This window comes from Xenopus tropicalis, chromosome 1 (genome assembly GCF_000004195.4).
Source record: "Xenopus tropicalis strain Nigerian chromosome 1, UCB_Xtro_10.0, whole genome shotgun sequence".
NCBI lineage: Eukaryota > Metazoa > Chordata > Amphibia > Anura > Pipidae > Xenopus > Xenopus tropicalis.
The window spans coordinates 69,693,794-69,709,933 of NC_030677.2; the positions used below are offsets into that span (position 1 = coordinate 69,693,794).

General features: G+C 38.8%; 1 protein-coding gene across 2 annotated transcripts in view; it reads left to right on the plus strand.

The window, feature by feature from the left end:
• ugt8 (UDP glycosyltransferase 8) overlaps positions 1-16,140 on the plus strand; it is a 39,824-nt gene that overhangs the window by 14,682 nt on the left and 9,002 nt on the right. For both annotated transcript variants that reach the window (XM_002934246.5, XM_012955544.3), the window contains exons 3-4: positions 15,488-15,630; positions 15,946-16,022. In XM_002934246.5, the coding sequence (XP_002934292.2) occupies positions 15,488-15,630; positions 15,946-16,022 (220 nt within the window). The remainder of the gene's footprint in view (positions 1-15,487; positions 15,631-15,945; positions 16,023-16,140) is intronic.

Sequence of the window (16,140 nt, forward strand, 5' to 3'; positions counted from 1 at the left end):
TTAATGCAGCTAGCTGTGTCCTAAAGCTTCATATTGCACAGTAAGCACAGTAATTTGCTTTAGTGGCAGTTAGGGAAAGTAAGCTTCTTTTATAGGAGACCTGTCACCCACACATATAAAGTTGTATAATAAAAGTTGTTTGGAAATTAAACATGAAACTCAATTTCTTTTTTTTTTTTTATAAACTCATTTAGAAATTTCAGCTGTAAATCATATTTTGCCTTCCTCCCCGGAATGCCTCAGGCGTAAATGCGGGGCAGGCAGTTACTTCCACTTTCCATTCAGCACTTCCTAAATGTAACTGTACTACTTATATTCCCCCTCCCTCCCTATGGTCAATTGTGTAGCCAGTGCATGGGCATCGGCATCATGTGCCCCATTCTGGAGCAAAAACAGATTTTGTGAAGAATAAAAATAATGCCTGCCTGCTTTCTGTGAACTGTAAATTCAAAGACTGAAAGAAACAGGATTTAAATAGTTTGTATAGTGTAAGTAAAGCACAATAGAAAAGAATTTGGAATTAATTCTTAGAGTGACTAACCCCCTTTAACATATAGAGTGCTGGTGTACACTGGGGGGTGCCATTTGTTGCCTGATTTTCTGAGGTTGAGGGCACACGGCATATGGTCCGCTTCTTTTTGCCTGCATTTAGAGAAACAGATATGATCCTGTGTCTAGCTGTAATGACAGGCACATTGCCAGCCTGAATGCAGCTACACAGAGTGAAGATTAGCCCAAAAATGCATTATTTTGCATCTTTTTGGGCTGATCTCTGCTTGGTATAGCTGCACTCCGGTCAACACTGTGCCTGTTGGTGCAACTACACACTGGAGTGTTTAGGGCAGATGAAGTGAAGGGGACTGTGCGACCATGTGCCCTCAGCCTAAACATAAATACAGGCAAACATGGGTCTGTGGGTTTGCACTGTTATTATGCTTATTTATAAACACTAGGCAAATATGCGCCTGGGTAGTAAACCGTTGCAAACAAATTTCTGTTTTCCTTGTTCAACCTGCAGTTGGCTGAGGAAAGCCAGTCACTGATTGGTTACTCCCCATGTGCATATTTGCCTAGTGTTTATGTGATGTGGGTTGCAGGGGACCATGCAGGGAAGCCGAGTGGTGTGCTGGGGTTGCAAATCACAATGGTGACCATAACATCCATATCGCACCGCCAGTGAAGGTGGAGTAACTTTATGTATAAAAATACAAACTAGGGGTACACAGAAGAGAGATGTCCTTGGCCACCCCACCTCAGTTACTTGCCTCTTCTGCCTATCCTTAGTTACGGCCATGCTCACCTGTGTACATTTCCCTTTGGGATTCCTAGGTCTCCAAAGCCTTGCAGCAAGTATAAGGGGTGCAAAATTGCGTCAGAATCCAGTGCAAGTGGATATATGTTTGTATTGAGAGCTTTACATGGAATTCTGCAGAGCAGATATCTGCATTTAAGTGGCTGATTTATGTTTAAATTTACATTTTTGTGCCTAAACTCATGAATTCTAATTAGGGCTTAGAAACTTAGAAACTAGGGCTTAGAAAAAAGCAAATTTGTACAACATTGCAAGTTCATATAGAAAGCAGTGGGACTTGTCCAAGGCAAAATTTAAGGGATATTTTCATTTTGAGTATTTTCATGGTTTTTTTTTAAGAGTTTGTGCACCCACTGAGAATGATGAGTAGAATCCAAATTCACTGCATTTGAGCTTTTTTTTTGTGGTTTTATTTGATCAAGTTCCAAGTAGAGTCCAATAGTCCAAATACAGGTATGGGGTCTGTTATCCAGAATGCTGGGGACCCGGGGACTTCTGGGTAAGGGATCTTTCCGTAGTTTTTATCTCCATGCTTTAAGTTTATTAAAAAATCATTTAAACATTAAATAAACCCAATAGGATTGTTTTTCATCCAATAAGGATTAATTATATTTTAGTTGGGATCAAGTGCAAGGTAGTGTTTTAATACTACAGGGAAAAAGGAAATTGTTTTTTAAAATTAGAATCATGTGTTTACAATGAAATCTATGGGAGATGGCCTTTTCCGTAATTTGGAACTTTCTGGATAATAGGTTTCCAGATAATGGATCTTATACCTGTAATTCACATTTTTTTTAATGATTTGCTTTTTTTCTGTATTAATAAAACAGTGCACTTGATCCCAACTAAGCTATATATATCTATATTGGTGGCAGCTCTGCAGAATATGTTGGTGCTTATAAATACATAACAATAATATCAATAACTCTCATAACTGTACTGCAATATTGTGAGTCACAAAAAACTTGAAGGAATAGAAAGACTTGGGGCACACTAATGTGTTATGAAAAATAGAAAAAGTATCCTTTGTGCTTTTTCCTTCCCAGCACTTTATTCTACATCACACCATAAGTAACAATAAAATATAAAAACCGACAGTCCCACCTGGATCAGGTGTATATTTTGACATGGATCAGGAACATCACAAACATCCTTGATATCATAATATACTACCGACTATGCATTAATGAGATGTTGCAAGCTATGTGTTCTTGTGTTCTTGAAGTCAAATTGAAATAGGAGATACCACCCTGAGGCTCCTTTTTTAACTGTTTCCAGTATGTTTGAGTGCATAAAATCAATGGGTGCCCTGTGCAGAAACAGACCCCTTACTTTGTCCTCAGTTCAACTTGATTGGAGCTAGGTCCTATATTCTCAAACACCACTGTCAGCATAAATCAATAATACCATGGGGTGGGAACATGTTCATCTACCACGTTAGCCTTCCAGCCCTGCTGTGTGGCCCTTTGCAATGCATGCTGCATAAATCACAATATTGCTACTCATGCTTTTAACCACAAACGTATGCTTTCAAATTCAATGTGCACAATATACTTGCCACACTGTTCTGCACTAGAGCTTGTAGGTGCCGATACTGTCCTTATCATGGTGGCAATGATTTATCACAACCTTCCTCCTGCTCCTTCACTGCCTGGCACCTGCACTCATTATGCTCTTTCTCCATATCAACATGACCAACACATGTTTCGCTCTGGCTGATTCATCCATTCATATTGTGAGTCATTTGGAGGAAGTTGTGTGTGGTGGAGGCACACTTCTAAAGTTAATATATAGCAATATTCTAAATATTAAAAACTCTATGGGATGGATTCATACCTATCCATATAAGGTTTGTAAATCTAAACTCAAATTTTGCTGTTCCATATAAGAAAAATCACCAATCTAAAGCAAGGAAAGTTGCACTACTGTTAAAAGTTAATTTTTTTCTGGGACTTTGACCCTTTACTCAGATAGAGAACCGCATGTAATTAAAATGAGATGAAAGAGCTTATTTACTCATCTCAAATGCTAAGTGCTGTGTGCTGAGACACTAAAGCTCATATCAGTGTGCAGTATATAAAGCTGTGCTCTGTGCTTGCTCCTAAACAGACTCGTGCTGAATTAACACTTATGAAGACTGCATGAACTGTAGGGAACCCTATCTATTTTACATACCTACACATTATTGGTCTATATTGGGCCCCTCCTTTTAAAAGAGCTAAAAGAACAAATGGGTGACACTTATTCCACATTTAGATGAGGTCCAATGGGGTTAGACAACAAATAACACATGTACTTTAATAATATCCACTAAAGACAGAATGCAGTTTAACCTAATACACAAGGGGGCTGATTTACTAAGACATGAATTCAAATCCGAATTGGAAAAATTCCGATTGGAAAACGAACATTTTGCGACTTTTTCGTATTTTTTGCGATTTTTTCGGCACCTTTACGACTTTTTGGAAATTGTCGCGACTTTTTCGTTACCAATACGATTTTCGCGAAAAAACGCGACTTTTTCGTAGCCATTACGATTCGCTCATATCTTGTCGCGACTTTTTCGTATTGAGCGCTCGTAAGCGGCGGGCGAAACTTTCAGACTTAGCATGATTTTGGAAGCCTCCCATAGGACTCAATGGCACCCTGCAGCTCCAACCTGGCCCAAGAAAAGTCACCATACTGAAGCTTGAATGAATCCGAACGCTACGAAAAAATCGCAATATTTTGCACAAGTTTCGGAATGGCTACGAAAAAGGCGCGACTTTTCGCGCAAGTTTTAACGCTACGAAAAAATCGCCAGATTTTGCGCAACATTCGGAATGGCAACGAAAAAGTTGCGATAATTTTCCGAAAAAATCGCCAAATACCGATCATTACAAAAAAAACGCAATCGGACGCATTCGGCCGGTTCGTGAGTAAGTAAATGGGCCCCAAGATGTGTATACCACTTCTCAAGCTGAGTGCAAAGGCTAGGGAATATGTAGAAACATATCCCAAGTGAGTGTGCCCTTGGCTAACAGCTTCTTGGCAAAGGCCTTTAAATACCTTTAATGAACAACTTTCCCTTCCTGGTGTAAGATCGCCAGAGGTTTAACTCCTGGACTTGGTGGTCCATCTCAAGGAAAATAGATCACTGAAGAGGTCCAATTTACTGTGCAAGAAAGCTAACAATTATGATGAACACTACCATGCTAGCAACTTAACAGTGGCTAGATCTACTGGATACAGTTCTTGCTTTAATTTAATAAAGAGATATGATGGTGGGCTCTCCTATGTCATCCTTGGCTGGAGACCAACAGATTTATTGGCTTTAATGCTCTAATAACATACTGTAGAAAGGTGATATATTAATAAGAGATTGTACTAGTTTTTGTTACTCTGTAATGTATTTTCCATTAGTACTGTACCAGCTAAGTTTTATGTTCTTTGTTAGACATTGTTTTGTTACATGGAGTCAAAATAAAATAAAACCGTTGTCAAACAAACATGGAAAGAACCTGGTTAGGGTCAAGAAATTCCCAACCTGATTATTTGCAGGCAAAAAAATAATGGGAATAGAACCCCATGCTGTAATTGGCTATAAAGGTGGCCACACACGTGGCGATTTTCGATCTTTCGTGCGACCGACGGTTCAATCCGCCACTAACGTTCAGGGCTGAATGGCAGATAAGGAGGTAGAAACAATAGGATTTCTACCTCCTTCTGCCGATTTAGCCCTGAAGGAAGATTTTCCTCAGGCGCCTTCTATGGAGCCCGAACAAAATCTTTTAACCCGCCTGATCGGCGAGTCGACCAATATCAGCAGCCTCCTGCTATATCGGTCGACTCGCCGACTTGCCATACACGCACCGAATATCGTACGAAACGAGGTTTCATACGATATTATCAGTGCGTGTATTACCAGCTTTACTCTGCGGTCCAATCTAACAATGTTCATTTTTTCTTCCTTTTTGCTGTCCTACCAATATCTGCAGTCTCCTCAGGGATTGTCATGTCTCCACGATCCTTCTTCCATAGCCATGCCAGTCTCTGGTTTCTCGCTTCCATGTCCAACTCTCTCTTCAAGTTAGTTATGTGTTCCAGTGCATCTTGGGATGAAAGAATGCTCACTACAAGCCCTATACTGTATTTTTTACTGGATTATATTAACTTTTAGCAAAAACTGCAATAATTATACTTCAATAACAGCTTTATCAGGCAGTTATGAAGTAACCCTTAGACAAAAGGACAAATTCAGCAGGCAAAAAAAATTCTGTGGTGAATAGTGATATAATAATAATAATTGTATTTATGTTTTATGACTGAATTTTACACTTGGTGATGTGCTCTCGTAAAATAGACTTTAAAACACCTTTAAAGGGATTGTTCACCTTTGAGGTAACGTTTAGTATGATGTAAAGAGTGATATTCTAAGGCAATTTGCAGTTGGTCTTCATTTTTTATTATTGGTAGTTTTTGAGCTACTTCATTTTCAGTTCAGGAGCTCTCCAATTTGGAGTTTGCAGCTATTTGGTTGCTAGGGTCCAAGTTACCTTAGCAATCAGGTTTGAATGAGAGACTGGAATATAAATAGTAAAACATAAGTAATAAAATGTAGCAATAACAATACAATTGTAGCCTCGCAGAGCAATAGTTTCTTTGCTGTTGGGGTTATTGACGTCCATTTAAAAACCACAAAGAGTTGGAATATAGGCAAATAATTCAAAAACTATAACAAATAAATAATGAAGACCAATTGAAAGGTTGCTTAGAATTGGCCATTCTATGACATACTAAAAGTTAACTTAAAGGTGAACCACCTCTTTTAAAATGTGCACCTTTAAATGTATAGGAGAGGTAAGAAAGGCACTCCTTAAAGTGCACTCAAGTTAGTAACATACATTCTTTCAGCTCAAACTTTCAGGCAGGATGACCTTCAATTTTCAGTTAAAGGGTAAAAACAAATGAGAAGCCTGTTACAGCCTTTCGTCACCTATTGATTTATGCAGGACTTGGACTTTGAGATTGTCTTATCAGCCTGACCCTTACACCCTTCTGGCTCTGTGAACCAGAATTCATACCAGAAGCTTTAAAATCTCTTCAGTTTATTGTCTTTTTTTTTTTCTTTGAGAAAGAACATTTAGTGCTAGGAGACCAGATGTAATACACAATTTGCAATTTAAATGGTTAGTACAGGTATCGAACCCCTTATCCGGAAACCCGTTATCCAGAAAGCTCAGAATTACGGAAAGCCCGTCTCCCATAGACTCCATTATAAGCAAATAATTCAGAATTTTAAAACTGATTTCCTTTTTTTATGTAATAATAAAACAGAACCTTGTAATTGATCCCAACTAATATATAATTAATCCTTATTGAATGCAAAACAATCCTACTGGGTTTAATTAATGTTTTATTCATTTTTTAGTAGACTTAAGGTATGGAGATCCAAATTACGGAAAGACCCCTTATCCGGAATACCCTTGGTCCCGAGCATTCTGGATAATGGGTCCTATACCTGTATACCTTTTTCTTCAACATTAATTCACTTTGAGAATTTGCCTTATTTAGTGCAAGAAATAGCACAATAAAACAAAAAAAGTATATTCAGCACCAGCCCTGTTCACTCAACTATTAAATAGGAGGTATTTTGACCCTTTAAGGAGAAAAATAGAGTATTTGTGTGTGAAATAATAAAGGATGAATTATAAAGAGAATAAGTATTTTTTAAGGAGTTTTTATTTTTTGCATTTTAATTTACAAACAATGAAGATATAGAAGAGAGAATAAGTTAATACATGTACAATCAAAGCAAAGCAATGAATGTGCACTATGGGGGGATATTGTGGATCAGGGTTACAAGTTAGGGGTTTAGTCATATTTAACTCTGGGGAGGAGAGCAGACCTACTGTGGGTCAGCTGCTGTTTCTGAAAGGGCTAGCCATGGTCCCCATATGACCAGAAATTTGTCTGGGTGTCCTCTGGCTAAATAGACTGCTTTCTGTAAATGGAGAATTTCATTAATTGTTTTTTTTCCATCAGGGCCAATGTTGGTGGCCTGGTATCTTTCCACAACAGTTGCATACCTCCCAACTGTCCTGCTTTTAGCGGGACAGTCCCGCTATTTATAGCACTGCCCGCTGTCCCGGATTCATTGTTAGATGTCCCGCTTCTCAGCATTGCCATTTAATTGATTGCTGTGCCTGCTCTGCTCTGGGAAAAATAATACAGTCCCCTTAACTCTTAAATCTCCCCTGCTACCTCAAGCTCACAGGTTTACCTTGTTGTTTAATTGGCCTGGGAGGAGCATTTGTGACAGGCAAGGGTCAACTATCAGCATTGGCGGCATCCCTCTCCCTGCTCCTGCTCACTGGGTCAGGGGCTGAGGGGGGGCAGAAGAGGCTGCTGTCTCTATTTGTGTGCTGGACAGTTTCACCTTGTCCTTCCCTAACATATATCTCTCACTCCTGGGAATCTCTGGCAGAGCACAGCATGCAGGAGAATAGAAGACAGAGGTATCGCTGGTTCATAAAATATAGCAGACATTTAAAAGGGGCCCTTATAAGTTTGGGAACCTTAGGATGGCCTTGTTAATATGGCTAGAAATTCTAGTGGTACATTAATATTGTTTTGCTTTCAACTGATTAAGAATAGAAGGAAATAACATAGATTTATGTACCACTGGAATTGTCCCTGTTTATAACTTTGGCAAATGCACAGAACTGTTGGCATGTCTGAAGTTGATATGCCCTTTATCAGTTTCATTTAATAATTTTACTGGGATGTCTGGGGTCAATATGCCCTTAATCAATTTAATGTGGTCATACTGGCACCTTTGAAGTTAATATGTCCTTTATTCTTTTTATTTAGTAATTATACTGGCACATCTGGGGCATGTAAAGTGGGTGTGTGGGTTTGCTGCATTACCCGTGTCACATATTTTTGTCCCTCTTCCTCTTAATGAAATGTTTGAAGGTATGCAGTAGGATAACCTTTTTGGCATAGTATAGCAATTGCAGAAAGAATAACCTCTGTTATGACTGTAGGGTGAGTGGAGTTTTGTGTTCCATCAAGCACAGCTCCAGAGAGCGTATATAAAATGTAGAACTATGCCCTAATTACACTGAATATTGGGCACTCCTAAAACACATGGTCCCCACTTCCAGACCGCACTTGTAGTATGTGTCTGGGGTCCCTGGGTATATCTTGGCCAGCCTGTGGGGGTTAGGTATGTTCTGTGGAGGAATTTTATCTGAATTAGTTTATCACATAGTTTGACATTGTGAGCTCAAGGACTAATCTAGAGTTACTGAATGTTTTATGTGATCATTTAGACTGCAAATGTTCCAGGATACGATTTGAACTGTTTGGTTGCAGTTAGCCATTGCTAGCCTGTCATAATAGTGCCTGGCCTGTCAGCTGGGGCAAGTCACAGCAACACCAGTCCTCCCCAGAATAAGGGGTATTCATACATTCCCAGTGGTGTTCTAGCCACTATATGCCTCTAGAAAGGTCCTCATTTCCTTTGCACTGCCAGGTGTAATGAGATTTTGCATTCTGGTAGATGATTTTTCCATACTCTGGTGGCTGTGGTGGGAGTGCTTCCGGAAGTGGTCTTTCGACCGCAAAGTGTTGAAAGAAGATCCTCTACGTGGCTAACCAGCTGCTGTTGCTCCCTGTAGAGTTGTTGAACCTGCTGTTTGAGGGGGCACATGTCATCCTCTATTTTACCAAGCCTGTGCTTGGCCTCAGTTGTCAGTCATGGCGCAGCAGGAAGAGGTCAATGTGCAACTCCTCTATCTGGGAGGTGAGAGCTGTGTTAGAGTCAGCGAATATCCTGGTGAGTGCTTCTTTAGATTCCGCTATGGCCTGCAATTAGAGTTGCGTGGCTTGAGAAGCAGTGCTGTGACGGGTGATGTGCTGCCATTTCACGTCAGGTGTTGTGGGGTCTGGTTGGACTGCCATTTTGATTAGGCTCACACGATGTGAGACAGTCGTGCAAAGCCAACAATGCACTTTTGCGCAGCTTTTCCCATTTCTAGCATGGGTAGGAGGTTCCCCAGACCAACAATAAGCTTTTTAGCTAGGAACGAGGTTTTAATGAGAAAAGTAGCCCACAGAATAGGATCAGGGTTAAAGAGCTACAGTGCAGCATGTCTGTTTAGCTAGGCATCCTGACCACACACCCCAAAAAGAGAATAGGTTATTACATTCCTTGGCCATACACAGGTTGATAAAATCTGCAGACACAACCACTCCAGATGAAGTCAGCTGCTTATTGTCCCATGTCTACCAATATATATTCCATGCAGGTTTGAAAATCCCTTTGGGCAAGGATCCTATTGGAATGCTGATGCAACCTTATGAAAGGTCTTTGTAGGCCCCTCTTATAGTAGGATCATTGGCCCGAATGGCTGAACGCTATTTGGCCCTGCTTGCTGGTGTCCAAATCAGGGTTAAGATATGCAACCTTGCTAAAGAAGCGGCTTTAAAAGTGTATGTCCAGCCTACCATTGGTGCTAATTTGCAGCAGTGCAGTGCAATTAGTTATGAATAGCATACTTCCAGCTAGAAAATGTAATTAATCATCTGACACATATGGAAAAGAAGCAGCACAGATCAGACTTTTCTTCTCCTGCTGAGAAATATGTACTGTAGGCCTAACAGCAATAATGCATTTATGGTGGTTATCAAAACAGAAGACATCTCCATTGTGCCATGTACAACAGTATGATTTGCAAAGCTTGCTAAACATTGTACAAAGTTGAAGAACAAGGTAAAAGATCAAATCTTCACCAGTGAAACAAGTTATAAAAATGTTTTATTGAAACATTGTAGTGCCATCTGTAAAACTATGTATAAAAAAGATCTGTGATGTAATTCTCATATAAAAAATGGGAGAAATAAACATTACAAAATATGAATCTTCAAAATCTCCATACACTTGTGTACTGTTAACAGTGCTCTTTTGATCTATATCTTACTTAAAACACAGACTAAAGCTGTCTTCAACAGTTAATATATTGGAGATAGCTGAACATGGTGGCTGCCAACCCACTATGTTGCTTCATTTCCCGCAGAGGTATGAGAAAAGGGGGTGATCAGGCTGACAGATAATGTGGTTTGGGAGGGGGCATGCATGACCTTGCAGGGAGTGGTCTGACTGGTAGGGTTAGTTTTGTCCTAATATTATATAATTAATATAATACTCACATAAGTTAGTGAATATTTAACAGAATAACTAGAGAATGCTTCTAAGAACAACCCCTAATTATTTGTACCAAAAAGGTGTAAAAAATTGGCATATTTATAGCTTTATTGGCATAGTTAAAGGTATACTGTCGTGATTTTTATAGTGTACTTTTTCTTTTTTTACAATGTTTACATAGCAAATAATTCACTCTACCGTGTATTCTAATATGTATTCTATGTTGTAATATTAGTGTGTAGGTGCCATCTCAGTGCATTGTGCCTAAGTCTGAGCTTTCAGAAGGAGCCAGCGCTACACATTAGAACTGCTTTCAGGTAACCTATTGTTTCTCCTACTCCCATGTAACTGGAGGAGTCTTGGACCTGGATTTCCTACTATTAAGTGTTATTCTGATATCTACTGGGAGCTGCTATCGTGCTACCTTCCCATTGTTCTGCTGAACGGCTGCTGGGGGGGGGGAGGTGATATCACTCCAACTTGCAGCACAGCAGTAAAGAGTAATTGAAGTTGATCAGAGCACAAGTCCCATGGCTGTGGCACCCTGGGAAATGAAGAATATGGCTAGCCTTATGTGAAATTTTAAAATTTAATATAAAAAAAAAATCTGTTTTTCAAAAACAGATTTCCCCATGACAGTATTCCTTTAAGCTGGAGGCCTTATACTCTCAAACCAAAACTGATACACACATTAAAAGTTTTGCTTAATCTGCCCCCCCCTAGAATAGTTTAGGATTTTTTCAAGCTCAAAGTGAACATTTTATATTTATATTAGCATATTTTCTCAGACGAGCTGGAGGCAAATTTAATTATTATTAATCTATTAATCTATTATTAATCTATTATTTTATTATATTCTATTAATATTCCAATAATGTTTTTATTGAATCTCAAGCATGTTCAAAATCTATACATCCAGTGAAAAAACAAAAAGTGCAAGAAGTGGCCAGAAGGCCTGAAAGGGGCAAGGGGCTTTAGGCCCCCTGCAAGGCTTGGAGGGACACCTTTGAACTTCAGCCACCCACACTGCAAAGTTTGCTAGGTCCCTTTATCCTAGAAACTACAGCCATAAGGTCTTCAAGGCAAAGGGCAAAGGGTCTAGGGGCGGAGCCTTTTAGCCACCCCCCCATCTTAAGTGCCTAGATCCTTAAGAACCTTCAACACCTCAATCCCAAAAGAAAAATGAAAAATGTACAGTGAAGATTAAATAAATAAATAAAATAATCATGGTACATAATGACTGTGTATGGCCCCAGCATGAGGAAGTGAGAATATGGTGTGCCCTTCACGACTTGTGCCATGAGTAAACACATGAAATGTAAGGCCCCTTAGGCCTGGGAAGCTTTTAGGTGCCAAACTTTTTCTTATTTAAGAAAGTCCACTCAGTGGTATTTTTCCCCAAAACCCTGTGTTCTTTGAGTTCCTTAACTCATGGTGTGCTTTATGATTGCTCTAATCCAAATGTGCGTCTCAATGTTTTGTTAATATAACCATCAACAGTGTTTTTTGTTTAGATAATATTTAGTAAATGATGGCGGTCCTTTACTTTATAGTAAAAAAATGAAAGTATGTGTGAATTCGCATAATATTATTTTATATTCAAAGAGGTGTTTTTAGACAAATAAAAAGGTTTTGGATTATGCTTCAGAGCAAATAATCAGGAGTATACAGCTATGGATTCCAGGTGTCTGTGAGTCACCCCAACAGTGTATCCGAAAATCAAATGCAGAGAAGGAATCAAACAGCTCCAGGCAGTGTTTCAAAACTGCAGTGCAATTTTATTAGCAGAGTCAGCATACCTCACAAGTGTCACGATTTTCGCTGGACAGTCCCTCTTCTGACAGCTCAACCCACAGTCCCGGATTCTTACTGAAAAGTCTTACTGAAAAGTCCCTCATTTAGCACTGAATGCTAAAAAAGATACACATTTAATTAAAAGTAGCTTTTGGCAGAGAGCCCAGAAATCTTAACGAGCTTCACCTGCACTTAGAAACATTGTTTCTCACATTAAGGCTGATGCCACACCAGGCGTAGGGCTGATTTTTTCGGCAAGCGGAAAAACGCCAAAAATTCAGCCCTACGCCTGCCACTTGTGCCTGCACCCGAATGAATGGGATACGCTCGGGTGCAGGCACATGTAGCTGATATACGCATGAAAACGCGAGACTTTGCATTCTCACGCGTTTTCATGCATATATCGGCTACATGTGCCTGCACCCGAGCGTATCCCATTCATTCGGGTGCAGGCACAAGTAGCAGGCGTAGGGCTGAATTTTCGGCAAGCGTTTTTCCGCTTGCCGAAAAAATCAGCCCTACGCCTGGTGTGGCATCAGCCTTAATTAAATAAGTTGGCTTTTGGCAGAGAGCCTAGAACGGTGAAAAGCCCCATTTGCACTGAGATACAATTGCAACTAATAAGCTAAACAGGTCTCTTAGGGGAACTGAGACTTGCAGCTTAAAGGGCAATTTCACCTTTTTCAGCAAAACTGTAATGTTTGAACACATACACAAACCCCCAGAAATGTGTTCAAACTTTAAATAACCTGCCAAATTTAGTCAAATGGGAGTGGTATTTAGAGGGTGTGGTCACAAAAATGGGCATGGTCAAAAAAATTGAGCGCAGCATTTATTTTTCATTTCCATTTTCAAAATGTTGGGAGGTATTGTGTCAGCACACTACATGTTTCGGGCAGAGCCCAAGAGAAAGGTGTGGTGTGCTGAGACTGCTAATAAAATTGCAATGCAGTTTTAAAATGCTGCCTGGAGCTGTTTGATTCCTTCTCTGCACTTGTGTTTAAGACAAATGGTTCACTATCATGTGAAGAAGTATAGGGAATGTTGGTTTCATTTATATAAGAGTTTAATAGAAGGACGCAGTATGTATAATGGATTTGTACACCTATCTCAGAAGGTGAGAGGGCTCATTCACTTTAGGCTTGTTGCTCAGATTGTCACTAGTTTCTTTTGGAGTGCAGAGACCTGCATTTGGCAGCAATGTATTTATGAGGGGCAGGAGGGAACTAACATTTCCCTAACTCGTGCATCATTCAGACATGCAAGTAGGGACCAGAGATGCAGGCCGCAAAGGGCTTCCTAGCGTCTGCTGATACTGCACTCAGCAGGAAGAAGCTCTTGTGCTCCTTTGTCCTTCTTAACCTGGTCTAAGTAATGACCCCTTGATTTATAGAGGATTTCATTTGTGCAGGGTATTGTAATAAAATTTGTTAAATTTGCCCAACTAAATTCTGCCTGTTGCATTTGGCTGCTGTGGGTTATTTGATCCAGAAGAACACTTTGCATCATTTATTACATTACCCTTAAATGTGTCAATCTCTTAAAAGTGTACTGCTGCCAGATACCTGATTTGAGGATCATCAAGCTAGTACCCTGATAATAACAATACCTGCCTGCCTTTGTAATTGCAAACTGCAGATACATATGGACCAGATACATAATATAGAAAATACAGTATAATTTACCTAAACCATATTCTATGTCTTCCAAATACTATGCTGCTGTTCTTTATTAAACTTAAGTCAATTAAATGTCATAACCTAATATTTATGAAGGGCTTTTAGAAATGTAATGAAGAAATAGACCTTTTACTACTACACTCGGCTCAAATGATACCCCTATATGGCCAATACCAATTTAATATAGAGGATACTATCAATTATGAATAAATGTATTGAGTGATTCTATTTTACAATCATAACAACATGTTACACTACCATAGATATTTGTTGTTCATGTGCCATTACTTCAAATTGAATTTGCCCTAAATTATGAATTTTAATGAACAGGTCCTATGAATATATCCTATGATTTTTTTAGTATCTATAGTAGGCTGTATCAATAGTAGGCTGTACAGTGAATTCAAAAAATGTATGTATGTGTAATAGTAAACCCTGTTTTATATATTGAATGTTCTCAATCTAATACCAGTTTTGGCCCAAATCGTATTGTAACCAATACGCTTCTGCAAAGCCAGAAATAGTTATTTTTCTTTCCTGTTCAGTTATTTGGTGCTTAAATTAAACATAGTAAGTTGTAAGTGAACACTTTTGAACACCCACTACAACTGTCCTTTTTATCTTATAAGAGGAAAGGTAACTCAGGACACTGAAAACATTATAAGCATTTGCTTTATAGCTATATACCTTTTTACATTTTTTTTAACGTAATACTTATTGGCTGCATTTTTGAAACAGAATAGCTTAAACAGAGCATTATGTGTTGTATTTGCTGTTCAGCTCTCTGCTGGTTAGCACCAGCTGGATCCTTGCACTGTAACACAGCTGTACATTAAAAGATTGAGGTCTGTGGGAAATAACCAAATGCAGAACCATAGAGAATAAAGAGCACCTTGTGCCATGGAACAATGGATTCTTGTCTTCCATCATGGCAGTTTATGCCGTTGCAGCAAATCATCATTGAAGGAATACAGAGGATAAGTGTTCAAGGAATATTTTTAATAGAAGAAAATACAAGTACACTTTTTCCATGTAAACTGGTAGTCCTTTTGATTTAAATTGGGCTGGATGTACAATTTAACAGCAAGTAAGTACAGCATGGAAGTGTTTGTTGTCATTGAAATAAATAAATCATTCTGGATAATAGATCCCATATATATATACAGTACACTGTAGTAACTGAAATGCATATGATTAAATATATATATTTATTTATTTAATCATGTGTGCTTTGGTCACTAAAGTGTGACCTTTTTAAGGACATACAAGGATTGCATATATTAGAACAAAGAGCCTCTAAAATGGCAAGTGCATATGCAAAGCACTAAAATCGTTGTAAAATTGTGCACACATTGACGTTATTTCTTAAAGATAATTGTGTACATACATGCTCCAAGCCACTTGCAGGCAGTACCAATGTGCTTGATACATACTTTTTTATGTATATTATGTTTGTGGAAATGCTATGTGTTAATCATGAGTTGCTCAGTAAGCAAATGTATTTCATTTAAGGATCTTCAAACGTGGGTGGACAATGTTGATGAGAATGGTTTTGTTCTGGTTTCATTTGGAGCTGGAGTCAAATACTTGTCTGAAGACATTGCAAATAAACTGGCTGGGGCCCTTGCACGATTACCTCAGAAAGTGATATGGAGGTAAGTAATCCAACTTTCCCAAGTTAAGCACATAGAGAAGAAGGCTCTGTTATTCTTAGTTTGAAATGTTGTTTTTGGACTCTCATTCTGGTCACTTTATCAAATTAAATATGCAAGAGAAAGGAAACACTCGTCATCAGAAGTATGTTCACCATTGGCACACTCACCTAGGAAGACAACCAGATTGTTATGCTAAAAATACTAAATTAAATGGAACATTCATGACTAACATTTTAGTTTTGCTGTGGTGTATTGCTTTTTTACCAGCTCATAAAAAAGTCATACTTATTTCTATTTCTTGCATTCTGACTTCAGGTTTTCTGGAACCAAACCAAGAAATTTAGGAAACAACACCAAACTTATTGAATGGATACCTCAAAATGATTTACTTGGTAAGTCCATATTCTAATTGTTCATTGCTGGGCTAAAAGATATAATATATACAATCATTTCATTTAGAGAATACATATGATGGTCTTTGTCAAAAAAATTTAATTGACGTAATATCAA